Source organism: Vanacampus margaritifer, chromosome 18 (assembly GCF_051991255.1).
Source record: "Vanacampus margaritifer isolate UIUO_Vmar chromosome 18, RoL_Vmar_1.0, whole genome shotgun sequence".
Classification (NCBI taxonomy): Eukaryota; Metazoa; Chordata; class Actinopteri; order Syngnathiformes; family Syngnathidae; genus Vanacampus; species Vanacampus margaritifer.
In genome coordinates, this window is record NC_135449.1 from 103,566 (window position 1) to 124,735 (window position 21,170).

General features: G+C 51.4%; 5 protein-coding genes across 10 annotated transcripts; 2 read left to right on the forward strand and 3 right to left on the reverse strand.

The window, feature by feature from the left end:
• The first annotated feature begins 572 nt into the window (after positions 1-572).
• ankrd22 (ankyrin repeat domain 22) lies at positions 573-2,608 on the forward strand. Of its 2 annotated transcripts, XM_077551420.1 has the most exons (6): positions 573-713; positions 1,130-1,321; positions 1,702-1,809; positions 1,904-1,981; positions 2,067-2,165; positions 2,249-2,608. In XM_077551420.1, the coding sequence occupies exons 1-6, from the start codon at positions 693-695 to the stop codon at positions 2,324-2,326; spliced, it is 576 nt and encodes a 191-aa protein (XP_077407546.1). In that variant the 5' UTR covers positions 573-692; the 3' UTR covers positions 2,327-2,608. The 2 variants fall into 2 exon arrangements, with proteins under 2 accessions (XP_077407546.1, XP_077407545.1); XM_077551419.1 differs by lacking the exon at positions 573-713 and having other exon boundaries at positions 727-1,321.
• Positions 2,542-6,455, reverse strand: lipf (lipase, gastric). Of its 3 annotated transcripts, XM_077551406.1 has the most exons (11): positions 6,311-6,454; positions 5,166-5,296; positions 4,510-4,621; positions 4,158-4,356; positions 3,979-4,088; positions 3,729-3,865; positions 3,450-3,596; positions 3,303-3,374; positions 3,135-3,203; positions 2,960-3,070; positions 2,542-2,884 (listed from the first exon to the last, which is right to left on the reverse strand). In XM_077551406.1, exons 2-11 carry the CDS (start codon positions 5,289-5,291, stop codon positions 2,759-2,761), a joined length of 1,209 nt encoding a protein of 402 aa, XP_077407532.1. In that variant the 5' UTR covers positions 5,292-5,296; positions 6,311-6,454; the 3' UTR covers positions 2,542-2,758. The 3 variants fall into 3 exon arrangements, with proteins under 3 accessions (XP_077407532.1, XP_077407530.1, XP_077407531.1); XM_077551404.1 differs by having other exon boundaries at positions 4,158-4,621; positions 6,311-6,455; XM_077551405.1 differs by lacking the exon at positions 6,311-6,454 and having other exon boundaries at positions 4,158-4,621; positions 5,166-6,304.
• Positions 6,456-8,447: 1,992 nt separating this feature from the next.
• On the reverse strand, positions 8,448-13,306 carry atad1b (ATPase family AAA domain containing 1b). 2 transcript variants are annotated; one of them, XM_077551412.1, is made up of 10 exons: positions 12,600-13,306; positions 11,599-11,818; positions 10,977-11,075; positions 10,788-10,908; positions 10,528-10,728; positions 9,984-10,090; positions 9,832-9,921; positions 9,179-9,229; positions 8,963-9,093; positions 8,448-8,893 (listed from the first exon to the last, which is right to left on the reverse strand). In XM_077551412.1, exons 2-10 carry the CDS (start codon positions 11,770-11,772, stop codon positions 8,773-8,775), a joined length of 1,095 nt encoding a protein of 364 aa, XP_077407538.1. In that variant the 5' UTR covers positions 11,773-11,818; positions 12,600-13,306; the 3' UTR covers positions 8,448-8,772. The 2 variants fall into 2 exon arrangements, with proteins under 2 accessions (XP_077407538.1, XP_077407539.1); XM_077551413.1 differs by lacking the exon at positions 12,600-13,306 and adding an exon at positions 12,124-12,547.
• Positions 13,307-13,472: 166 nt separating this feature from the next.
• Positions 13,473-18,534, forward strand: ptenb (phosphatase and tensin homolog B). The gene is made up of 9 exons (XM_077551410.1): positions 13,473-14,023; positions 15,447-15,531; positions 15,616-15,660; positions 15,756-15,799; positions 16,059-16,297; positions 17,179-17,320; positions 17,412-17,575; positions 17,692-17,904; positions 18,097-18,534. The coding sequence occupies exons 1-9, from the start codon at positions 13,945-13,947 to the stop codon at positions 18,283-18,285; spliced, it is 1,200 nt and encodes a 399-aa protein (XP_077407536.1). The 5' UTR covers positions 13,473-13,944; the 3' UTR covers positions 18,286-18,534.
• On the reverse strand, positions 18,507-21,088 carry rnls (renalase, FAD-dependent amine oxidase). Of its 2 annotated transcripts, none has more exons than XM_077551414.1 (7): positions 20,822-21,088; positions 20,490-20,595; positions 19,774-19,916; positions 19,505-19,663; positions 19,081-19,281; positions 18,832-19,010; positions 18,507-18,766 (listed from the first exon to the last, which is right to left on the reverse strand). In XM_077551414.1, the coding sequence occupies exons 1-7, from the start codon at positions 20,952-20,954 to the stop codon at positions 18,614-18,616; spliced, it is 1,074 nt and encodes a 357-aa protein (XP_077407540.1). In that variant the 5' UTR covers positions 20,955-21,088; the 3' UTR covers positions 18,507-18,613. The 2 variants fall into 2 exon arrangements, with proteins under 2 accessions (XP_077407540.1, XP_077407541.1); XM_077551415.1 differs by lacking the exon at positions 20,822-21,088 and adding an exon at positions 20,679-20,810.
• Between the last annotated feature and the right edge of the window lie 82 nt (positions 21,089-21,170).

The following is a 21,170-nucleotide window of genomic DNA, read 5'->3' on the forward strand; positions in this document are numbered from 1 at the left end:
AGACAGAAAGAAACGGCTAATGTATGTCTGATGATATGATGATGTATATTAAGTTTTGTTTTTTTTTCAAGTTTCAACTCCAAAATTTAGGACATACTCAACATTTGTTGATTGATTATAACATTTCATTCTGACATGTTGCCATCATTCAAACCATTTTATTCTTCCCATTGACAAAAAAATAAATCTTTTTTTTTTAAAATACATCTTCAGCGCCAGTTTCCACAAATATTGAGCAATTCAAAGCATTTCCACTTCAACATGTCCAGTTTATTCCAAAAATGGTTCATTCAGCATCTCAGCCTTTTCTCCACAAATTGCAGCCTCTACTTGATAATCAAGAAAACTTTTAGATTGTTGTACCTATGAATGATTCACAATAATAATGACAACAAATACCAATCTTAATGCTAAACTATACAAAGCAACGTCAAATTGACTCGCACACAAAACACAAACGACACTTCTTGACCCAAACATGTGACGGCTCCGTCTATCCGTCATCATAACCTCTGACCTCAACAGGCGAACTCTATTATTATTATTTATTTTGCTTTCTTTATTAATTCACATTCCAACATCCAATTCAAACTGAGCACACAAACCAGATCGGTGCTGTCAAACAAGACGCAAGAAAAAAAACGCGGAACTCTTTTATTTTGAAAGGCTTGCTGACGTTGCGTGCGACAGACATGGGCAAGGTGTACTCGCAGGTAAGAAGGCTTTTCTCATCACATTCGCATTATCGCATGTATTTCTTTGACTGGGATTGACCGCTGGACAGCGACCAATCTCAGTCAAGGAAAAACGTGCCACGTACGTTTAAACTGATTGATTATTGACACAACTAGTTAAAACAAGTGCGCGCACGCACGCACACATGTGCGTACGTGTATGTACGTATGTACGTACGTGCGTACACGAACATTTGACATGTGAACATTTGAAACAATTAAGATTCAAAGTCCTAACGACGCAATTGTCATCCCCCAAAGTTTCTCTTCAAACTTGACTTGAAGTGCGTGTGTTTGTTGAACTGGTCAAACGGGTTGATTTGGGATGTTAATCAAACTGCTTACCTTTTGCTGTGTGTGTCACGTGGGCGATGGGCCTCGCCCCCCCCGCGCAGCCCGCCTGCCAGTTGGCGTACGACGGCGACGTTCGTCAGCTTTCGTCGGCCGCGGCCCGCGACCCGGGCGTGTTGGACGCTCGGGATGACGTCACCGGGGACACGCCCCTCATCGCCGCCTGTCGCGGCGGCAAACTGTGCGCGGTCACGTTCCTGCTGGAGCGTCGAGCAGACGTGCGCGCACGCAACAAGGTCGGCTGAGGCGTTTTCTTCATTTTCTTTCTTTTTCTTCTTGCGTCACAAGTTTAATTGATCGCAAATTGATGATCAAATGAACCATCCGCTTTTGTTTCCATCAGCTCGCCTCTTTCATTTCATTCCAGCCTGTCATCACACACAATCTTTTTTCGCGTCAAAGCGAACTTTGCATCTTTGTGTTGAATATTTGCAAACTTTTATTTTGGATAACAATGAACAACATTCCCGCCGTTTTGGTGCTGGACGTCAATTGATTCTGCGTGCAACTGCCAATTTAAAATCCTGTCCATCAATAAATGATTTTTTTTTTTAAATCCGATTCATTGAAAAACTGATGGTCAGGTGAATGTTTGTTTTGTTTTGATTTTCTTCAGAAGGGTCGCACGTGCCTTCACTACGTGGCCAAGCAGAACTTTTCCCTCCTGGACCACCTCATCATCCTCCTGCTCATGCCCATCCTCCTGCTGGGATACTTCCTCCTGGCACGTTGCCGGCATGACGATATTATGGCATGGCGTCATCGCGTGACATCATCACATGACGTTTGTGTGTGTGTGCGCGTGTGCGTGCGTGTAGCTACAGAAGCAGAAGCGCAACGAGGCTCTGATGAAAGAAGTTCTGGACAGCGACGTGGACGTCAACGCGGCCGACTACGTACGTTAGACACGATCAACTGCGCATGCGTTAACTCCAGTGTGACATCCTTCGTGTGCGTGTGTGTGCGTGTGTGCGCACGCAGAAAGGCAACACGGCTCTTCACTACGTTTGTCTCAGGAAACGCCAGCAATTAGTTCCTCTGTTGCTCCTCCGAGACGCCAACCCGCACCTCAAGAACCAGGTACGTACATTGCACGCGCGTGCGCACGCTCGAAGCGTGACGCGTTGTTGTGGCTCACGCAGTATGCGCCATTTTGCTTTCAGGACGGTGAGTCGCCGCTGGACATCGCCATGAGGTTAAAGTTCAGCGAGTTGGTGAGGCTGCTGAGGAAGACGCCGTGACGTCATCTGGATTTGGCGCCACCTTGTGGCGTTAGGCAGCAACAGCAACATGTGTTCCTTTTTCTTTCCTTTTGCTTCTGCTGCAGGTCAACCTTTTCTTCGAAGGTTTTTTCCAATTTTGCTTTCTTTGGCCTGTTCAACGTCACATGGACAATTTCAACGCTAAGCTAAAGTACATAGCGGTTGAATGTGAATTTATTGAAACTTGTGGTGTATATATTTTCTTTTGAAATGCGTTTATTAAATTAATGGCTGATGTAATTCTAGCGCCAATTAGCATGACGACGCTGGTGATCTTAATTAGTCGTCAACAAAGACAAACACGCAAATGACTGAAGACAAAAAGTGTTGCAGGCAGACGTAGAACTTTTGCGTGCTTGTTTGTGGTTAAACTTTTGTGCAGCCAGCGAGCCAGCCAGCCAGCGTCGCCCTCTAGTGGTGGTGCTGCTGCAGCAGCTTGAGGATGGCAGGAAACATGATCTGGGGTGCGTCCAGACCCCAAATGAAGTCCAGATGGTCCCAGTGGGGAATGTGCTGCCGGAACACGACGTTGGACACCTGCCGGTCACACAAGAAGCCGTCAGACGTGCGCACACGCGGGCGGGATGAAGAGGTCAGAAGAGGTCACGTGACCTGCGTGAGGAGCAGCGCCACATCTTTGGGGTCGGCCAGCGTGTCGCGTCCCCCCGAGAAGACGGCGGTGGGAACCTTCATGTCGCCGACGTGGTAGCGGGGGGGCGTGGACTGCGGAGCACACGCGTGTTTCATCTCTTTGCACTCGCCGCTTTCACCTTCGCCGCTCGCTCACCTGGTTGTAATGTTTCATGTTGCCCGCTGCTCCAAAGTCAAACGCCGACAGCTTCCCGCTTCTGACGGCCTGAAATCACCACCACGACCAATCAGTCCAGTTGATTGGCGTCGGACTGCATCGTGGAACAAAGATGGCCGACCCGATGGCGTGCGTGCATGCGCTTACCTGCACCCAGTGCAGCATGTTCTGGACGGACGTGCCGGCGGGACAGTGCGTGGTGTAGACGGCCGTGCGAGACTGAAAGCAAACAATTCGGCTCAAGTCGGCCATCTTGGCAATCGCGGCCAAAGCCAATCGACGGCGGCGACCGACCATGTTGAGGTTGAGCTCGTCGAAGCCGCACAGGACGAAGAAAAGGTTCCCGCACAACTCGTTGAGCAGATGTTTGCCGCAAACGTGCTCGGCGAACCACTCGATCATGTGACTCTGAGGCAGGAAGTCCCGCCTCCCAAACAGCTTCTGCGGGTGCAAAGGTCGCATTCTTATCTGGCCACTTGACATCAAATGACGCGGCCCCTCCAGGAAAACGGGCCGTGCCGGTCGCAAACGTCTGCCGCGCTACGACGGCATTTGAAGGAAGACGATTCGTACCCAAATCAGGTCTTGGGGCAAGACGGCCAATTTGGTCATGGGGCTGCTGGAGAAGGCCACCGTGGTCACGGGAGCCAACGCCACAAACAATTTGATCTTGGCGGCCAGGTGGGGGAGCCTGGAAAAGGCCATGAAGGCTAACCAATCACACGCACGCGTCATTTGCCGGCAGCTGACGACGGTCAACCGCACAAACGCAGCGTAACAAACGGGATCGTAACAAACGGGATCGTAACAAACGGGATCGTACCGATGGTGGTCCCCTGCGAGTGTCCCACGTAAGCCAGCTGCTCTTGTCCCGTCGCCTTCACGATGTAGTCCACAACCGCCGGAAGATCCAAAAGGGCCATTTCGTCGTGACTGCACACCCGCACACGTTGGGTCGGTGCTTGCCATGGGCGCCAGCGCTAGCGAGCGAGCGCCGCGTACCTGAACTTCCAGAAGTCATCGGCGTCGGGCGTGAGCGTGCGATGTTTGCGGGACCACGTGTTCCCTCGGCTGTTCCCCAGCCAGACGTCGTAGCCGGCGTCGGCCAGCGCGTAGCCCAGACCCGACGCCGGCGGGTTGGTGATCCAGTTGCTGCCGGCCGCCAGGAGGCCGTGCTGGAGCAAAACTGCGCCTCCGGAACCTGAAAAACAAGACAAGGATTCCATCTTGCGTCTTTTCAACATTGCGTCGGTCCTGTCAAGTGTGAGCATCAAATGCGGCATTACAAAAAGTCCCAAATATTCAAACCCTCCCACACTCAAACTGGCGATGAGAAAAAAAACGCTGCACGGACTTAGCTGGCGCTGGCGTCCCGCAGGGATCCGGTTAAGCGTCAAGATGTAGCCGTCCTCGGTCGCCACCTCGTGCTCCTCCGCCGGGTAGCCCCACCGACGGATGATCTCCGTCTGCGCGCACGCACAATGAAAAGGCTCCATCCGCGCTCAGCCGCCACCTGGTCCTCGTTACCGACACTAGCAACCTGAAGCGGCGGACGGACGGACGGACGGACGGACGGACGGGCAGGTGCCTTTCCGACAGGTTGAGGCAGACCTTTAAAAATCTGCATTTGCCAACAGCAGCAATTTGCACGTTAAATCGCCGTCCAATTGAAAAGAAGTTTGAGACTTTCAAAGGATGCAAGTAAACCTTGTGCCTTTTCACTTTTTTTTTTTTCTTTCAGGGCCGCTGGGACCAAACAGCTCAACTTTGTTTGTTTTTTTGTCATTGAAATGGAAGAAATTTGGTGCCGTCCGCAACTTGACGTCGTCCACACAGCGCAACAAAAGTGACCTTCAGGAGAAAGTCTTGACTTGAGCGGGCGTCAATCTGACGGACTGTCATCTCCGTAAACCACGGAAGCACGTTCTCTTCAGATGGAACCCGAGGCCGGCAAATACAATCAACACACTTTGCGGAACTCAACCTGACTCGTGTGTGCGTGACACTCACAATGTTCATATGGACTTCAGGGTCAAGCGCCAAACGGGCGCCAAACGGGCGACGTCCCGCTGGTGGCAACCGCTCGGCCAGCGTCAAACTGCACAGCAGCGCCGCCGCACACACCGCACACTGCATGCTGTCTGTGCACACACACACACACACACACACACACACACACACACACACTCCATGTATTTTGTGAAATGTGGAGAAAAGCCCACAGGAGCAAACCAAAGGATGACGGGATGGGACGGTTCAAAAATGGCGTCTGCATGTACAAATGCGAGAAGTTCAGACTCTGCCATGCAAAGCAAAAATCTCCTTTTAACAAAATATTGCAAATGTGCAGCCGCCGCATTCAAGACGCGTCGAATACGACATCATTCACTTTTCAAGCAGATCGTCTTCTCGAAGCCTCAACATGAGATAGAAAAAAGGAAGCGACCACCACGTTTTCTTGTTCATTCGCTGCCACCAAAAGTCCATCGAGGGACACCAAAGAAAAGACGGACTTTGGAAATATCTCGATTAGCTCTTATGAGCTTTTGTTTTGTTGGAAATCTTTTTTTTCCAAACTGGGTCCTCAAGGTCCGGCGTCCTGCAGGTTTCCCTGCGGCAACGCAGCTGATTCCAATCAACAGAGCTTGCTGATGTGTTGGAAAAGGGAAACATCCAAAACCTGCGAGAGTCCGGCCCTCGAGGACCGAGTGTGCCCACCCCTGCAGTGTAGCATGTATTCAATTGAATACTGTCGATTATTAACTGCCGTGGCAGGTTTGAAAGGGATTTGCAAATCATTATTCCGGATTGTTGTCTTGTTTTTGTATAGATTTGCACAAGAAAATAGAAAATCAAAATCAAAAGCAGCAGAGGGCGTATTATGATTTCTGCTGCCTTTGGGCAGGACTTCTGGACTGGTCGCCAGTCGAGAGTCCGACCATGACGTCAAGCACAGCGACGGGCTGGCGGGGGGACGTTCATGAATCATGACGCGCACGTGCACATGCAGCGAACCGTAAAAGCGACGAAAGGAAAAACCAAAGCGCCTCAAAAGGAGCCGGAAGTGGCTCCGCGACCGACGAAAGATTCCGTCGAGCGCGTCTGGGAGACTTTACAAGAGTTTTTTGGCCGATCGGCGAGAAGCGGTCACTCACCCACCGGAAGATGAGATCAGGCGTTTGAACCCTGATCATGTGACGCCGGTCGTGACGTCACAGAAAGCCCCCGCGCAAACGGATCAGGGGTCGCTCAAAACAAAACAAAAGTCGAGAATAGCTTGTTTAACATTTTATTTTGAAATGGCTCGGTCAGAACCAACAAAAAGCCCAAAAATGGTCACAATAAGGCCTAGAGGGGTTAACTATGTTGTGGTCGATCTTTAGTTTGATGTCGCCTTTGTTACAAAAAGACAAGGCCTGAATGAAAATGTGTGAAAGAGCGCCCTCTAGCGCGCAATGGCCGCCACTTCCAAAGACCAACAAAACATTGATCAGTCACTTGACACGCTTGCTTGCTTGCTTGCTTGAGCAAACGGCAGATATTGAGCTTAAGGAACGTTTCCAATGTTTGACTACTAAAAGATGGATGGAAGAAGCTGAAGCCAACTTGCTGCTGATGACAATCCAACGCGGTGCAGCTGAATATTGGTTGCAACTTGCTCAAGTGGCTGAAGGGCCGAGCCTCAAAATGAAAAAAATAAAAAATAAAAAAAATGGACACTTGGACGCTCTGCGAAAAGTCCGAACTCAAGTATGAAAAGATGACGTTTGCCGTTGGAAGGTGCTTCGGGCTTGCAGATGATGATGATGATGATGAAGAAGCTGTGAGTCGATGTGCCAGCGGCAGAATGTTTCAATATGCTCGTAACTTAATACGAGTTGATTGAAAAGGGCCAAACAAATGCATGCAAATCATATTTAGCAACACAAGCAAAAGTCACTCATTCATCTTCGTTGTGCTAACAAAAGGAGCAGTTGGAATCACAACTCGCATTTACTCAAGTGGGCTTTTCAGCGCTTCCTTGCATGCGAGCGCGTTCGTTTTGGAATCGAGTTTCAAAAAGCGACGGCGGCTGAAGCGCTGTTGAGTTCATCTTCTCGTTTCACTGACTGGATGACGTCAGACTTTAGCAAAACTCTCTTTTGGATGCGGTGGAGCGCCTTCGCCTCCCAAACAAACTTTGAAAACTAAAACGTTCCTCTCAGCAGACACTGTTCATCCGAAGTGGTTGGACACCCCGCCGTGACTGCTCGGCCCTCCCCGCAGAGGGTTGACAATGTCATCTCCGCCTTATGTCCTTTTTCTGCGTCTGCCAGGCAAGTTAACGCCGCCGCCGCCGACGCTTGTGCCTCGAGGCCTGCTGTCGCGACCGTCGCAACGGTGGCTGCTCCGCTTCCGGCTCCGCTTCCGGCTCCGCTTCCGGCTCGACCCGCTGCCGGACCGTCGGAAGCGGGTCAGTGGGTGTCCAGTGGGTTCACGGGTGCTCTCGCACCTCGGGGTCGCCGGTCTGTCCTATCAGCGCGAGTCCCGTCACAAAGTTGTCACCACCGATGCCAGCCTGAGCGCAAAGGTGGCCGTCTGGCAACGCAGGACTGCTCAAAGCCGGCGGTCTGCAGGGGGCGGCACGTCATCAATGTGCCGGCGCTGCATGTGGCCCTCACTCATTTTCAGCCCTTCGCGGCAGGGCGCCATGTCCTGGTTCGACGGGACAACACCTCCACTGTGCATCACATCAATCATCAGGGCGAGACGAGACCCGCCCAGTTGCCCCGGACCGCCCCCCCGCCTTGCTAGCCATGTTTTTCCCAGCCATTGACAACCAGTCAGCGGAATCCGTCTCCCGCCGCCGTCCCCCTCAGGGCGATAAGCGCCATTTGGAGTCGCTTGGACAAGGCGCCGGTCCATCTTTTCGCCTCCCCTCGGGTTTTCCGAGGAGAAAAGAGCAGCTCGCGAGGCCAGGATGCTCCGGCACACAATCGGCCTTCGAAAGGTCCTCACACACAACACATCCAATTGACAGCATTTGTTGGGGGGGGGCAACGGCCTCTGCCGACTTCCATTACGGAAGAAAAGCTTGAATTGGGCCTTCTTGGACCTGATGAGGAGTTTGCTGAAATGTTTACAGCTTGCATGCAGAAACTGGAGTGAATTTGACCGGCTATAGAAAGAAAGAAAGAAAGAAAGAAAGAAAGAAAGAAAGAAAGAAAGAAAGAAAGAAAGAAAGAAAGAAAGAAAGAAAGAAAGAAAGAAAAAGTCCTTGCCTTCCCTTGCGCTTGTACTCAAAGTGACAAGTTGACCTTTTGAACTTAAAAGTTTAATAACCACAATATCTACAAGTAGTCGACAAACTTTCCATCAGAAAGGACACGAATCAGAGCAAAGACAGAAAACGCACAAATCAAATCAATGTCCGACATTTTTGGCAAAGGACTTTTCAAAGTCAAAGTAAAGTCAAAGGTCATTCGGTGGTTTGGTCACAAAGATGTTTGTGGGGGGCAAAAACATTTTTAAAATGTTGGCACGTCACCAACCAACAGGCCACCTGCTCATCGCTCGCGCGCGCGTGTGTGTGCGTGTGTGTGTGTGTGTGTGTGTGCGTGTGAGGGCCCGTTGGGGTTCAGTCCAGAGCAGCGTGCAGCAGGGCGGCGTGACCCCCCGCCATCTTGGATTTCTTCATCTTGGCGATGGCCTTGTGAAGATCCGACGCGTGAATGGGACGGATGAAATCCTCCGACGGGCTGAAAGCCACAAACGACAAGATTGGACGGATGGCGAACAACGTTGCGCAATAACGAGACATCACTGACCCGTCGCCGCTAGCGTGCACAAAGTCTCGGACGCACAGCAGGGCGCCGTCGCGGCACATCTCGCGAAGGTCGCTGCCGGAAAATCCTTCCGTTTCCTTGGCAATCTCCGAAAGCTCCACCGACTCGTCCACCTGCGGAACCGAAGGAGAAGGCGCGGCGGGCGCTGCTCAGACGAGTCGTGAGCGAGCGGCGAGGACGTCGGCCATGTTGACTCACGCTTTCGTTTTCCAGGATGAGTTTGAGGATTTGCTCCCGCTGACGCAAACTCTACAACGGCCACAAGACGACAGACAGACAGACAAGTGGGCGCCATGACGATCTTTGACCTTTTGCCTCAAGGAGACAACAACTTGATCATTGATTTCCATCAAGTTGATCATCAGTTCTCCATCAAAGCACACCGCCGATCTTTTGCGTTGTTGTTTTTTCATCCACAAATGAAAAAATTGGCAAAATCTGTTTGTAAAACAACAATCCACATTTTTGACGAGTTTCTCACAGAACCAGCAACTGTCGATTTCACGTTCGACTTTTTCAGACGCCTCATTTCAAGTTCAAGTCAGCATGTGGCGCCCCCTAGGCCCGAATTGGGCATTACAACAAATGTAATATGAAGGGAGGTTTGCAGGTTTAAAGTCTGCAAAATTGTAACAAGCAAATCATTGCGATATTTTCAATCAATTTCATGAGAATCCTTCAAACAAGAGAAACTTTTGCGAGCCACCAAACCGCCCGAAGCGCAATTGTCCCTAATCTATTGTCCTTCCTTCTCTTTTCACTGGCAGAGGAGCCCAATGTCGCATTAGCGCCACCATGTGGTTTTGCGCTTGGCGTGACAACGGCGTGACGGCGCGTGTGTTTGTGCGTACCGGCTGGTTGACGTGGAATCTGGTGGGCATCCTCCTCAAGATGGCCGAGTCCAGGTCTTGAGGTCGGTTGGTGGCGCCCATGATGATCACCTGCCGAGAGAAGCCAGCGCCGTTACGGAGGGCCGCTAGTGGCGGACGGGCTCACGTCTCACCTGACAGCAGTGGTCCGTGTCCAGGCCGTCCCACAGACTCATGAACTGCGCCTTCATCATGGCCGTGGCCTCGTGGTCCGAGCTGGAGCGATTCCTCAGGAACGAGTCTGCGCGCGCACACACACAGCGTAAATGCCCGTCTGAATGTCGCCAGCCCCGCCCCCCCCCCCTCGCTTGCTGCTGATGTCATCAATAAAGACGCTTGCGGCCGCCGTCCACGTCAAGGCTCCAAATATGCTTTTTCGTTGCGCAACACTTTTGCATTTGACTTTGGCATTGCTATTATAGATTCATATTTCAAGCAATCTACTTTGAAGTTGTAGGCCACGCCCCCTCCCGGCTTCAGTTGAGCGAGGAGATTTTTTTGTGAAAAATCACACGAGCGCTCGATTGCCTGCCGTGTGACTTTTTAGCGACGATGTCGGCCAGGTTGAGAGGGGACGGGCTTCCGGCAGAGAAGAGGAGGGGCTCCCCGTCCTCCTCCCAACGCTCCGACCGAACGCCATTTTTTGGAGCCCCGCACGCGCGGCCTAGCGTTTGTCACCTATCTCGTCGATGAAGATGACGGCGGGCTGCAGTTTGACGGCCAAGGAGAAAACGGCGGCGGCCAGCTTCTGCGATTCGCCGTACCACTTGTCCGTCAGCGTGCTGGGCTGCAGGTTGATGAAGCGGAAGCCCGCCTCCTTGGCCGTCGCCTTGGCGATGAGCGTCTTCCCGCAACCGGGCGGCCCGTACAGCAGCACCCCTGTTCCCGTGACAAGCGTGTCAATGATGAGGACGATGAAGAGGACGAAAAGCGCCGACCTTTGGGGGGCTGCAGCAGTTTGGAGGTTTGGAAGAGATGTCGTTTTTGGACGGGCATGATGACGGTCTCCTGGAGCTCGGCGATGACTTCGTCCAGACCGCCGATGTCGCGCCACGACATCTACGCAACGACACCATCGTGAGGCGACGCCACAGCAGCGTGCGACTGTCAATGTCGATTTGAGGCACCTGCATGCTGAGGGGGTCCACCAGGTGGGCGGCGATGCTCATCTCGTACTCGGACAGCTTGACGTCCTTGACGCCGATCTGCCGCATCAGCTTCTCGGCCTGACGAAAGCACACAAGGCAAAAGTAGCGCTGTGACGCATGGTCACGAGCTCCTCTGCAATCCAAGATGCCGGCATGATGTCAACTGCCATTTCTGCTTTCTTAAACACTGCAAACTTCAACTTTCAAAAATAATTCTTCTACAAAAAGTGATATTTGTGTTTGGCTGTACACGATTAACTAACAAATCACGAGTAAGTGGAACAAATTCCTTCCAAGTTGGACAGTCAACTCCAATTCAACAGCTGCAAACACAATCACGCACACACACACATCATGGTGCATTCAGGCTCGCACCGCCGCTCGGCACATTCAGCGTTTTCTTCAGTTGGCTTTTTTAGATGAGAAGCCAAAAGCGAAATGAGGCTGACATTTGGATGAACCGCCCGAACACGCACATGATGTAAGCTTATCATGACCACGCGTACCTGCACCCACACACGTGCTTGATTTTGTCTGTCTCGCTCTAATATTGCTTGACACCCAAAAAGCGATTTTGCAGTCATCGAGCGGCTCAACTGACTTGTTTCTGCGCTTCCACCTTCTGCTTGCGCGTGGGGTCGATGGCGTCCACCATCCACTTGATGGTGAAGTAGGTGACGGCTCCAAAGATGGTCAGGCGGAAGAGGAGCCCCACCACCTCGTTCCTGCCCAGGGGCCGCGCCACCTGCTCCACCGGAAGCTCCCGCAGCACCATGCCGACGTGACCGCGTCCGCCGCCGCTCCACAACGTGGAAAACTACCTGACGGGACGCACAAAATCCATTCAGGGTCAAAAGGCCATGGCAACATGACCGCATGTAAGATTAAGGCCACATCAATGAGATATTTTCACACAGTAGCAAGTGCTTTTCTGTAAATACAGCAAAACTCATTTCAGATAACATCAAATAAACACAATTGTGCCGTTTTATTGAATTTTATTTCAAAACTCACTCAGCTTTTAAAGATTCGAAAATTAAGGGGAAAAAATACATTGATTTGAGAACAAGCTAGTTCTCCAAAAGTCTACAGAACAAGCTAACTCTCTTTTGATACACCAACTTACCTTATTGTCAGAATAAGATGCTTCTTCTATGTATGAAAACGTCAATGTAATTGTAATCAAGCCCTTTTGAGAAAGCGCTTGTTTACAGACAGTATTTGAACAATATTCAACATTCTCTTGTGGAACAAAAATAGTAAAAACTTGTCGAATTTATCTGCTTCTGAAAAACAACAGACATCTGTCAGCATGTAGCACAAATCTATCTTTCGCTGTAGCTAACTATTGAAAAACACATCGAAATCAGCGGCGATTGTCCGCTTTCCAAAAGCGAAAGGAGCTGCCACCGCGCTGTTCTAGTTAGCTTTCGCGTTAGCATTAGCATTAGGTTGACCTTCCGGGCTAAAAAGCGGCTGACCGAGGCGGCAACGTGACAAAAAAACATGCTGGCTAAAACGACAGTATGCCTAAAGAGTACAAAATTATAATTGACTAGTGCGTCAAAATATACAACGCGGTTGTGGTGCTTGTCAAGATACCTTCCTGAGGTGCAGTGCGGCCGGTGCCGGCGGAGGAAGTGAGCAAGTGAGCAAGTGAGCTAGTGAGCTAGTGAGCTAGTGAGCTAGCGAGCTGCTGCCTGCTGCCGCTTGAATGTTTCGGTTTCCGTCTTCGTCGTCGTCTACAAGTGAGCAGAAACACCTCAAACGCGGATGTCGCCATCTACAGGCCGCGGAGATCCACGGCACAATGACGTCTACGTTTGTTACGCGTGACGTCATAGCTGCCATCTATAATGTTCTGGATTTGAAAGAAAGGTTAAAGAACTGGTGTGCTTGGGACGAACGGGGTCGAGAAGCTTCACGTCATAAACTTACTCTAGCTTTTCAAGTACACTTCAGTAATAAAGGCCAACTCCTGTGGAGTTCTTACTTTAACTTTAAGTCACTTATTCTCCGTTATAGAAATATCCCACAGTAATGGTATAAGTACAACATCTTGTTAAAGGCAAAAATATGATCTCCAAGAGGAATATTTGAGGGGAACGCTCACGAAAATGGACATCAAGTGGGAAGAAGAAAAATCTAAATGAGTCGAACGATTGAAAATGTGTCTCCTCGATTTCTCGCTTGTTTGGGGCCAGGGTGGGGTTGCCACGTTTGAAAATCAAGCAAACATACGAATGAGGTCAAAAGTCCATAATGTACTAAATGATTGCATCTTGTGAGGGACAAGTTGGACGAGGGACAAATTAAGCTTTACGCTCCCTGCGAGCTCGCACGCTTTAAGAGCGAAAAGTTAGAATTGTCAAGGTACGCTCGTGATCCACGTGTTAACAGGAAATGACTTTTCTTCCGTTTACAAAACAAGGCGAATAAATTAGGCGAGAGCTAAGCCTACTTTATTGCGAAAGTCTGGAAAGTAAGCACGTCCGCATTGCCACCGCCATCTTGACTCGGCCAGTGCTTTGCTCGCTAGTTCGCTCGTCTGGCGTTTTCGTTGCGGTCTTGTCTTCGCGTTCGCTTGAAAATACGACGAGCGAGCGAGCGAGCGAGCGAGGCGGCGGCCGCCAACACTCGCCCCTCCTTTCAGCCTCGGATGTTCGGGACTTAGGGAGGAGGAGGACCTGGAGGGCCAGGCTCCAATTGCGTGCAGGCTGGAGGCCCCGACGCCTCCCGGCGGTTGTGAGCTAGACCAGAGCCGCGGCAGTCGGGCAGCTCACGGGCCGACTAGCTCGCGTCTTCTCCGGACGTCTCCGGCCGAGAGCCGCCGGGGATCGACAGCGTTTGCTTGTCTCTCCGACTTTGCTGAGCGGTCGGCGGGCTTGCGGTGGGCAGCAGACGTGCCGCCGTCCACCCCCTCATATTCATCTTCATCCTGGTCGTCATGGCAGCGCTCATCAAGGAGATCGTCAGCAGAAAGAAAAGACGGTACCAGGAGGACGGCTTCGACCTGGACCTCACTTGTATCCTTTACCGCAGCCTGCGACGGCAGGAGGCTAGCTGGCTAATGCTAGCAGAGGCACTTTATGGATGAAGCGGCTAATGTGCTAAGCTAACCTTAGCACTAATGTCATGACATGAAGGCATTCATTATTTTTTGTCCACCGAGATGGAAAATAGTTTTGGGGCTCGCCAAATTAAAAGACAACTTCGTAAAAAACAATGTACAATAATGGCTAGTAAAATATGTCAAATCGTCTAGTTCGGATCGCACGTGTGACGTCATAACAATTTCCTTCGTTTAGCCAGGTAAGGCGATTGAGGTGGCGGAGTGGTCACCGTCAGTTGCTTTCGGTGCAGGTTGGCGTGAGTTTGATTCCCGCCTGGGAGTGTGCGAGTGCACCAAAAAAGAAAGAAAAAAGTGAGGCCATTGAGATTTGAGAGTTTCTATTAGGCTACAAATAACTTTTTCCCCTTCAAAGAACAGTTTGTTCATCAGTGACTGTCATTTTGAGTAGCGCATTTTTCTGTGGACCTTAAGTTTATATATCTATAAACCATATCATTAAGACAATATAACGGGGAGTTAAATGGAGGGCTGCAGCTGTCATATTTTCATTTAAAGCTAAAACAGGTCATTACACCGATTTATGGTTACTAGGGATGTAACGATAACGACAATATCGTGATATTGCAATATTAAAACTGCCACAATATATCGTCATGTCACGATAATAAAAGCAGCATGTTGTTTTCAAAGTCAAGTTGATTTCAATTTATGCAATTCTAGCACCCTCTGGTGGCTAGTTTTCTATTTAGTTTAACTTTCATACGGCATGTTTTGACCCTTCCGTTTGAAATCCACACTATTGGTTGGATGAAGGGGAACGTAATATGCTTGTGAAATGAGTCAATATGTGCCTCAATATTAAGTGTTATTAGTGATTGTAGGTTATGCGCATTGCTGTAATGCACAAAACCACAAATGTTTTTTTTCTTCATATGAGCTTTTTTTTTTTCTTTCAATATTGTGAGCTTTTTTGTATCGTGATCATTCCTTCACATGGTGATAAAATCGTATCGTGATGTTTGTATATCGTTACATCCCTAAAGGTAACCAGGCCTTGTGCAGTAACTGGAATGGCTGAAAACAATCCTGAATCTCAACTTCAACAATAGTCATTATTACAACAACAAATGGCAATAATTGAGCCTTGCAGACGCTTCGTCTGTGACTATCGTGATGTCATCAAGCAACGACGGCTCATTTCCCCCAAACATTTCGACCTCCTTCCGCCTGCGTAACAAGTCGGCCATCTTTGGCAACAAAAATATGTGGCCAAGCGACGCAAATTGTGGTGGCAAAAGAAGAGGCCAGACTGTGTGCTGCCCTCTGGTGGCCGAGGGCAGAAAGGAGGCGTGGCTTGACCTTAGCTCGCCCGGCAGACATTTACCCCAACATCATTGCCATGGGTTTCCCCGCCGAGCGTCTGGAGGGCGTCTACAGGAACAACATCGACGACGTCGTGCGGTGAGGCCGCCTCGTTTGCGCGCCCGCCACTTTTTTCCACACGCAACTCGCCGCTTACTTTGGCCGCTACTTTGTGTGACGCAGGTTTCTCGACGCCAAGCACAAGAGTCACTACAAGATCTACAACCTGTAAGCCTACACACACAAATCCAACACACACACAAATCCAACACACGCACGCACGCACGATGACAAGACTTGGTTGTGTGTGTGCGCATTGGCAGGTGTGCGGAGCGACATTACGACACGTCCAAGTTTAACTGTCAAGGTAAGACAACGGCTCACCTGATTGGGCTTAAAAAAACAAAACTATTTCCTTACATTAGTGGGGAGGGGCCGACGTGCAGGGTCCTAATTGGCATTTCAAGTACGGAACGATTGTGTCATGTGAACGTTGCATATTTGTCGAGCGTGGATTTGACCTTCCGTATTGTTGGCGCGTTTGCGAGCGGGAAGCGGCCGCACAAAACGTGCTCATCATGGCGTGACGTAGCCTAGCATTAGCAAGTGTGTCCCGCCCTCCGCAGTGGCCGAGTACCCGTTCGAGGACCACAACCCGCCGCAGCTGGAGCTGATCAAGCCGTTCTGCGAGGACTTGGACGCGTGGCTGAGCCGCGACGAGCAGCACGTGGCCGCCATCCACTGCAAGGCGGGCAAAGGTCGCACGGGGGTCATGATCTGCGCTTACCTGCTGCATCGCGGGAAATTCCGCAAGGCTGGAGAGGCGCTCGACTTTTACGGCGAAGTCCGCACGCGGGACAAGAAGGTGAGCGGCGCCGTCCGTGCACGCCACTTACCCAACGTTTGTGATGAGATGCAGTTGACTGCGTTTGGTTCGGCGACCTCAAAAACTCCTCACAAATTTCAACACTTATTATCGGACAGATTTGATGCAAAATATCAACTTTTCTGTTTTTAAATAAATTCTACTGGACGCAGGTGAAAATGTGGCCGTTTGACACGTCTGCACTTTGTCGATTGTTTGCAAGGAAAATGCAAAACGAGCGCATCTGATTACAACTTGCACACGAGTGAGGTCATCACGGGGTCCAAGTGCCCCAAAACAACCCCGCCCACATCGCCACACATCTGGTTTTGATTGTGATGAAAGTAGAGGGTGTTTAAAAGATTACCAAATTTTGCCAACAAGTGGTCTTCAAATAATAATAAAAGCATGAGATTTATACAGCGCTTTTCTAGACACTCAAAGACGCTTTACAACGGAACGGATACATTATTCATGCACTCGCACCTTAACACTGCAATGGTGATGTAAGCTACTTAAGTAGCCACGGCTGCGGGGAAGGCAGGCTGACGGGAGGAAGCGTGGCTGCCAGTGTGCCCCTACGGCCCCTCCCGCCACCACCAAACATTCACACCTGCCATACACCAGCACTGGAGGCAATGTGTGCCAAGTGCCTTGCTCAAGGACACCACGACACATGACTCGTCGAGAGCGGGTTCGAACAGCCGACCTTCTGGTTACTGGACGACCGTCTTCGACACCCGGAGCCACGACTGCTATAATTGAGGAGACGCTCAATCGATCTCAGCAAAGCTCATTTGCATATGCGGAATAGTTGACGATGAAAGACCTTTGGTGGCATTTGAGCTTTTTTTTGGGTCTGTTTGTCGTTGCATGTTTAGGGCGTGACCATCCCGAGCCAGCGCCGTTACGTGTCGTACTACAACACGCTGCTGAGGAGCCGACTGGCCTACTTGCCCGTGGCTCTGCTCTTGCACAAGATGCTCTTTGAAACCGTTCCCATGTTTACCGGCGGAACCTGCAGTCAGTACACACGCGGGTGCACACACACACACACACGCACACACACACACCTTGACCTTGACCTTGAGGTGTGATCTGGTGCCGCACGCAGATCCCCTGTTTGTGGTCTATCAGCTGAAGGTGAAGATCCACACGTCCAACCCGGCGCTCACGCGGCGCCAAGACAAGCTTCTGCTCTTCGAGTTCCCGCAGCCACTTCCCGTCTGCGGCGACATCAAGGTGGAATTCTTCCACAAGCACAACAAGATGATGAAGGTGAGGCGGGGTCACGGGGTCAATTCCCAGGCGTGACCGCCGGCTTTTGTGGCAGCCGCTGTTGCTTTTGGAGGTCCAAGCGGCTCTTTTGAGCGTCTGTCCGTGTGGGTGGTTAGGACAAGATGTTCCACTTCTGGATCAACACGTTCTTCATTCCCGGGCCGGACGAGGATCCGCGCAAGCTGGAGAACGGCCAAAGCGGATCCGACGGGACTCGGCACAAGCAGGAAGGCGACGATGACGATTTCCTGGTTGTGACTCTGATGAAGAACGACCTGGACAAGGCCAACAAGGACAAAGCCAACAGGAACTTCTCGCCCAACTTTAAGGTTCATGTCAAGCATGCATGACACTTTTTCAACATGCAAAGTCGTTCTTGGCAAGTTTGGATTGAATTGGTTTCTGATTTCATTTTTGACCCGGCACGTATATTTTTTTTTGGGGGGGGGGGGGGGGGGGGGGTTGTGGGGGCGGTGGCTGTTCCCTCACAAAGCCTAATAAGTACGCGATTGCTCCTTCAGGTCAAACTGTTCTTCACCAAGACGGCGGAAGAAGCTGCCGACGGCGAAAGCTGCGAGGCCAACAGCGCGTCGGTGACGCCGGACGTCAGCGATAACGAACCCGATCACTACCGCTATTCGGACACCACCGACTCGGACCCCGAGAACGAGACGTTGGACGACGAGCGCGAGCAAATCACCGACGTGTGAGCGTTTCCCGACAACAAATCATTCCTTCCGCTTCCTTCCTGGCTTTCTCGCACGGACTCCAGCGCCTTTGATTGGACACTTGGAGCGGACTTGCCGTTGGCGGCTCCGAAAGCCGAGACGCAACTTTGAGTCGGGCGGCAAAAAATGATCTCAGGTTGGGTCCGAGTGGAGCATCGTCACGTTCTGTTTGGGTCTTTGTTTACCAAATGCATCAAACGCTGTCAAGTGAATAAAGCAAATATTTATCAAGTCTGCAGAATGTTGCTTCCAACAAACCAATCAGATGACAAATCCCAAGTGTTATTGATTCCCGTGATGTCACTTCCTGTCACATGACTTCTCCGAAGGCATCGAGCGCGCTCAGCGCGGACGCCAGGCAACCGTCGAAGTTGGAGTGAGTGAAGGCGTCGCCGGCGCAGACCAGCAGGGGGCGCTCCGACAACGTCATGTGACCCGGGCAGCCCGCCACCGCGCTCGCCACCTGACACACATTTTGCCAAAGGTTTGACCTCGTGGATTGGACGGCTTTTCATACGCGAGGCTCACCTGCGAGTAGCGCCACTTGTGGCACTTGATGCCGATTGGCTGAGGCAGCGAAGGGAGGAGCCGCTTGAGCTCCTGCAGGATGATCGGCCGCACTTCCTCGACGTCGCGCTCCACGTGTTGCAGGCCGAAGGGGGCGCCCGTGTGAACCACCAAGGACGGCCCGCGACCCGCGTCCCCCTCTGGACAGGGTGCACAAGTCTGGGGTTATCGTCATCATGGCGACCGTTAACAGAGATGCGTGCGTTTCACCTGTGGCGTGTTTGCGAGGTTCCACGGCGGCGTAGCAGATGACGTTGGGCTTGCCGCCGTTGTCGTCGTTATTGTAGTTGTTGTAGTAGCGGATGGCCCAGGGCACGCCCACGTCGGCCCCGGGAGGGAAGAAGAGCGCCAGGGCGAACCGGGACGAGTACGACACGCCGCCCAACAGCTCCATCTGCTCCACCGACAAAACTGACAGCACATGCGCACAATCGCAAAAGAGATGAGCGAGTACTGATGCCGAGTATCAGCGCAGTAAAAATGAGATATGTTTTGCGCCATGTACATAATAATGTATATTTTAATAATCACTGCTTAGGATTTTGGTGCTTGTACTTAAAGTTGAATCGAATCTAATTGCTGGATTGGGATATGAAGGCCTTTCTTGAAAATGATTGTTTGTTTGCGGGCTCACCGTCTGGCAGGTCGCCTTCAAGCTGCAGAATTTGCGGGACGGGGATGGTCAAGAGCACGGCGTCAAACTTGTGGCTGCCGCCTCGCTTGCTGCGGACCTCCCAGGAGGCCCCGCGCCGGTACAGGCCGCTCACCTGATGCTCCAGGAACAGCTCGGCTCCTGGACCAGCACACGCGCCACAGACGGCACAAGGTAAGCCGAGAAGCCGCGTCTGAAACGCAGCCAGGCCGCAATTGGAACGGGACGGCGAGGAAACAGGAAGTGCTGACCTGACTGGAGCAGGAAGTGTTTGACCACGCTGCTCATGCCCAGCGGCGCCACGTAGTCCACGCTGCCGTCTTTGTGCCGCAGACCCTCGACCGCGCAGTCCAGCGGACGCAGCACGCCCGCCGCCAGCAGCTCCGAGTAGAAGCTGACAAACGCAGGCAAACCTTTTTGAGCCCGCCCACACCTTCCCAGGAGCCATTCAAGCAGATCAGAATCTCATTTTATTGGTTACAATTCAATTGATTGGGTGTCACCTTTGACAACAGAAGAAGCGTGTTGGAAAACGCATGACGGTAGACGGAGTGTCAAAAAACTAAGAAATGACGTTGATGTGGAGATGTGCTTGCATTGCATCCCGAACCTGACCCCGACCCAGCGACTTACCTAGCCTGGAAATCCAGACTCACTCGCAGCTTTGCCGGAGAGTGAGTCTGGTCAACCGCGCTATCAGTCGCATTTCTGAGTTAACACACAGTGGAATATACAAACGAGCGAAGAGCGGACGTGACGTCAGAAAAGTCTTTTTGTGCGTAGACGGAGTAAAAACATGGCTACTAGCCGAAGAGAGAGAGTAGTGAATGACGTCGTCCTTGCGGGAAAAACTTGAAGAGTGACGTCGCTCACGAAGACGAATTTGATTGACGCGGCCTGTTTTGGGCCGGTTCCGAATCGCTGTCTATGGATGCCTGTCCGTGTGGCTTGCCAGCCTCGCCCTTACCTGCGGTGAGAGCGCGCGTACTCGCGCGTGGCCGAGATGTACTGAGCTCCCAGGTCGGCCGAGTGGGACGAAGGGTCGGGAGGGCGGGACGTCGACATCCGTCCACCTGTGCACACCACCCGATCCGCGTCATCATCAAGTTCATTGCCCCACGGAGCCACAATTTGTCTTTAGAAACAGCTTGCGTACTTGCGAGCGCATCCTGCCTACTTTAGTGTCGTTCCGCCGCGACTCCAACTAAATCATCGGCCTTGCGAGTCGTTAGTTAAAGCGCCAACACAAGCAGGACTTTGTAACCGTGCAAGCAAGGACGAGGGTCGGCGTCTACTGACCGGCTCCGCGGGCTTTGTCCCACACGACGATGTGAACTTTTCTGTCCTTGAGCTTCCTCCTGAGCAGGCAGGCAAAAAGGCTTCCCGTCAGGCCCGCGCCCACCACCAGCACTCGCGACGGTGACGACGACATGTTCGGACGCCGCCGGTGCGACCTCCTTGGTCGCCTTCTTCCGCTACGAGCTAACAAAACTAGCCACGCGGCTACCGGAAGTGACACTGTATGCTTCGCAGCTGAAATAAATACAAATAAACGAAGTCAAACAAAATCCACATCTTTTTCGTTGTTCTGGAAGTGTACGCTTGTAAACCTCCGTTCACTCTTCCCAATTTGCTGATAGAAAAGAAA

What these genes read in the sequence shown, in the direction of transcription:
- lipf (XM_077551404.1), bottom strand. Translation starts at nt 5,291, where the DNA reads ATGCAGTGTGCGGTGTGTGCGGCGGCGCTGCTGTGCAGTTTGACGCTG. An exon ending in ACGAGCTCAACCTCAACATG is followed by an intron (nt 3,375 to 3,449) that starts GTCGGTCGCCGC and finishes GTTTGCTTTCAG; the next exon opens with TCTCGCACGGCCGTCTACAC. An exon ending in ACATGCTGCACTGGGTGCAG is followed by an intron (nt 3,204 to 3,302) that starts GTAAGCGCATGC and finishes TGGTGATTTCAG; the next exon opens with GCCGTCAGAAGCGGGAAGCT.
- ptenb (XM_077551410.1), top strand. Translation starts at nt 13,945, where the DNA reads ATGGCAGCGCTCATCAAGGAGATCGTCAGCAGAAAGAAAAGACGGTAC. An exon ending in AACATCGACGACGTCGTGCG is followed by an intron (nt 15,532 to 15,615) that starts GTGAGGCCGCCT and finishes TGTGTGACGCAG; the next exon opens with GTTTCTCGACGCCAAGCACA. An exon ending in ACTTCTCGCCCAACTTTAAG is followed by an intron (nt 17,905 to 18,096) that starts GTTCATGTCAAG and finishes TTGCTCCTTCAG; the next exon opens with GTCAAACTGTTCTTCACCAA.
- atad1b (XM_077551412.1), bottom strand. Translation starts at nt 11,772, where the DNA reads ATGGTGCTGCGGGAGCTTCCGGTGGAGCAGGTGGCGCGGCCCCTGGGC. An exon ending in AGGTGGAAGCGCAGAAACAA is followed by an intron (nt 11,076 to 11,598) that starts GTCAGTTGAGCC and finishes TGCTTTCGTCAG; the next exon opens with GCCGAGAAGCTGATGCGGCA. An exon ending in CATCTTCATCGACGAGATAG is followed by an intron (nt 10,091 to 10,527) that starts GTGACAAACGCT and finishes GTGCGCGCGCAG; the next exon opens with ACTCGTTCCTGAGGAATCGC.
- ankrd22 (XM_077551419.1), top strand. Translation starts at nt 1,106, where the DNA reads ATGGGCCTCGCCCCCCCCGCGCAGCCCGCCTGCCAGTTGGCGTACGAC. An exon ending in ACGTGCGCGCACGCAACAAG is followed by an intron (nt 1,322 to 1,701) that starts GTCGGCTGAGGC and finishes GATTTTCTTCAG; the next exon opens with AAGGGTCGCACGTGCCTTCA. An exon ending in TGCTGGGATACTTCCTCCTG is followed by an intron (nt 1,810 to 1,903) that starts GCACGTTGCCGG and finishes GCGTGCGTGTAG; the next exon opens with CTACAGAAGCAGAAGCGCAA.
- rnls (XM_077551414.1), bottom strand. Translation starts at nt 20,954, where the DNA reads ATGTCGTCGTCACCGTCGCGAGTGCTGGTGGTGGGCGCGGGCCTGACG. An exon ending in TACGCGCGCTCTCACCGCAG is followed by an intron (nt 19,917 to 20,489) that starts GTAAGGGCGAGG and finishes TGCGTTTGTCAG; the next exon opens with CTTCTACTCGGAGCTGCTGG. An exon ending in ACCTCGCAAACACGCCACAG is followed by an intron (nt 19,011 to 19,080) that starts GTGAAACGCACG and finishes CACCCTGTCCAG; the next exon opens with AGGGGGACGCGGGTCGCGGG.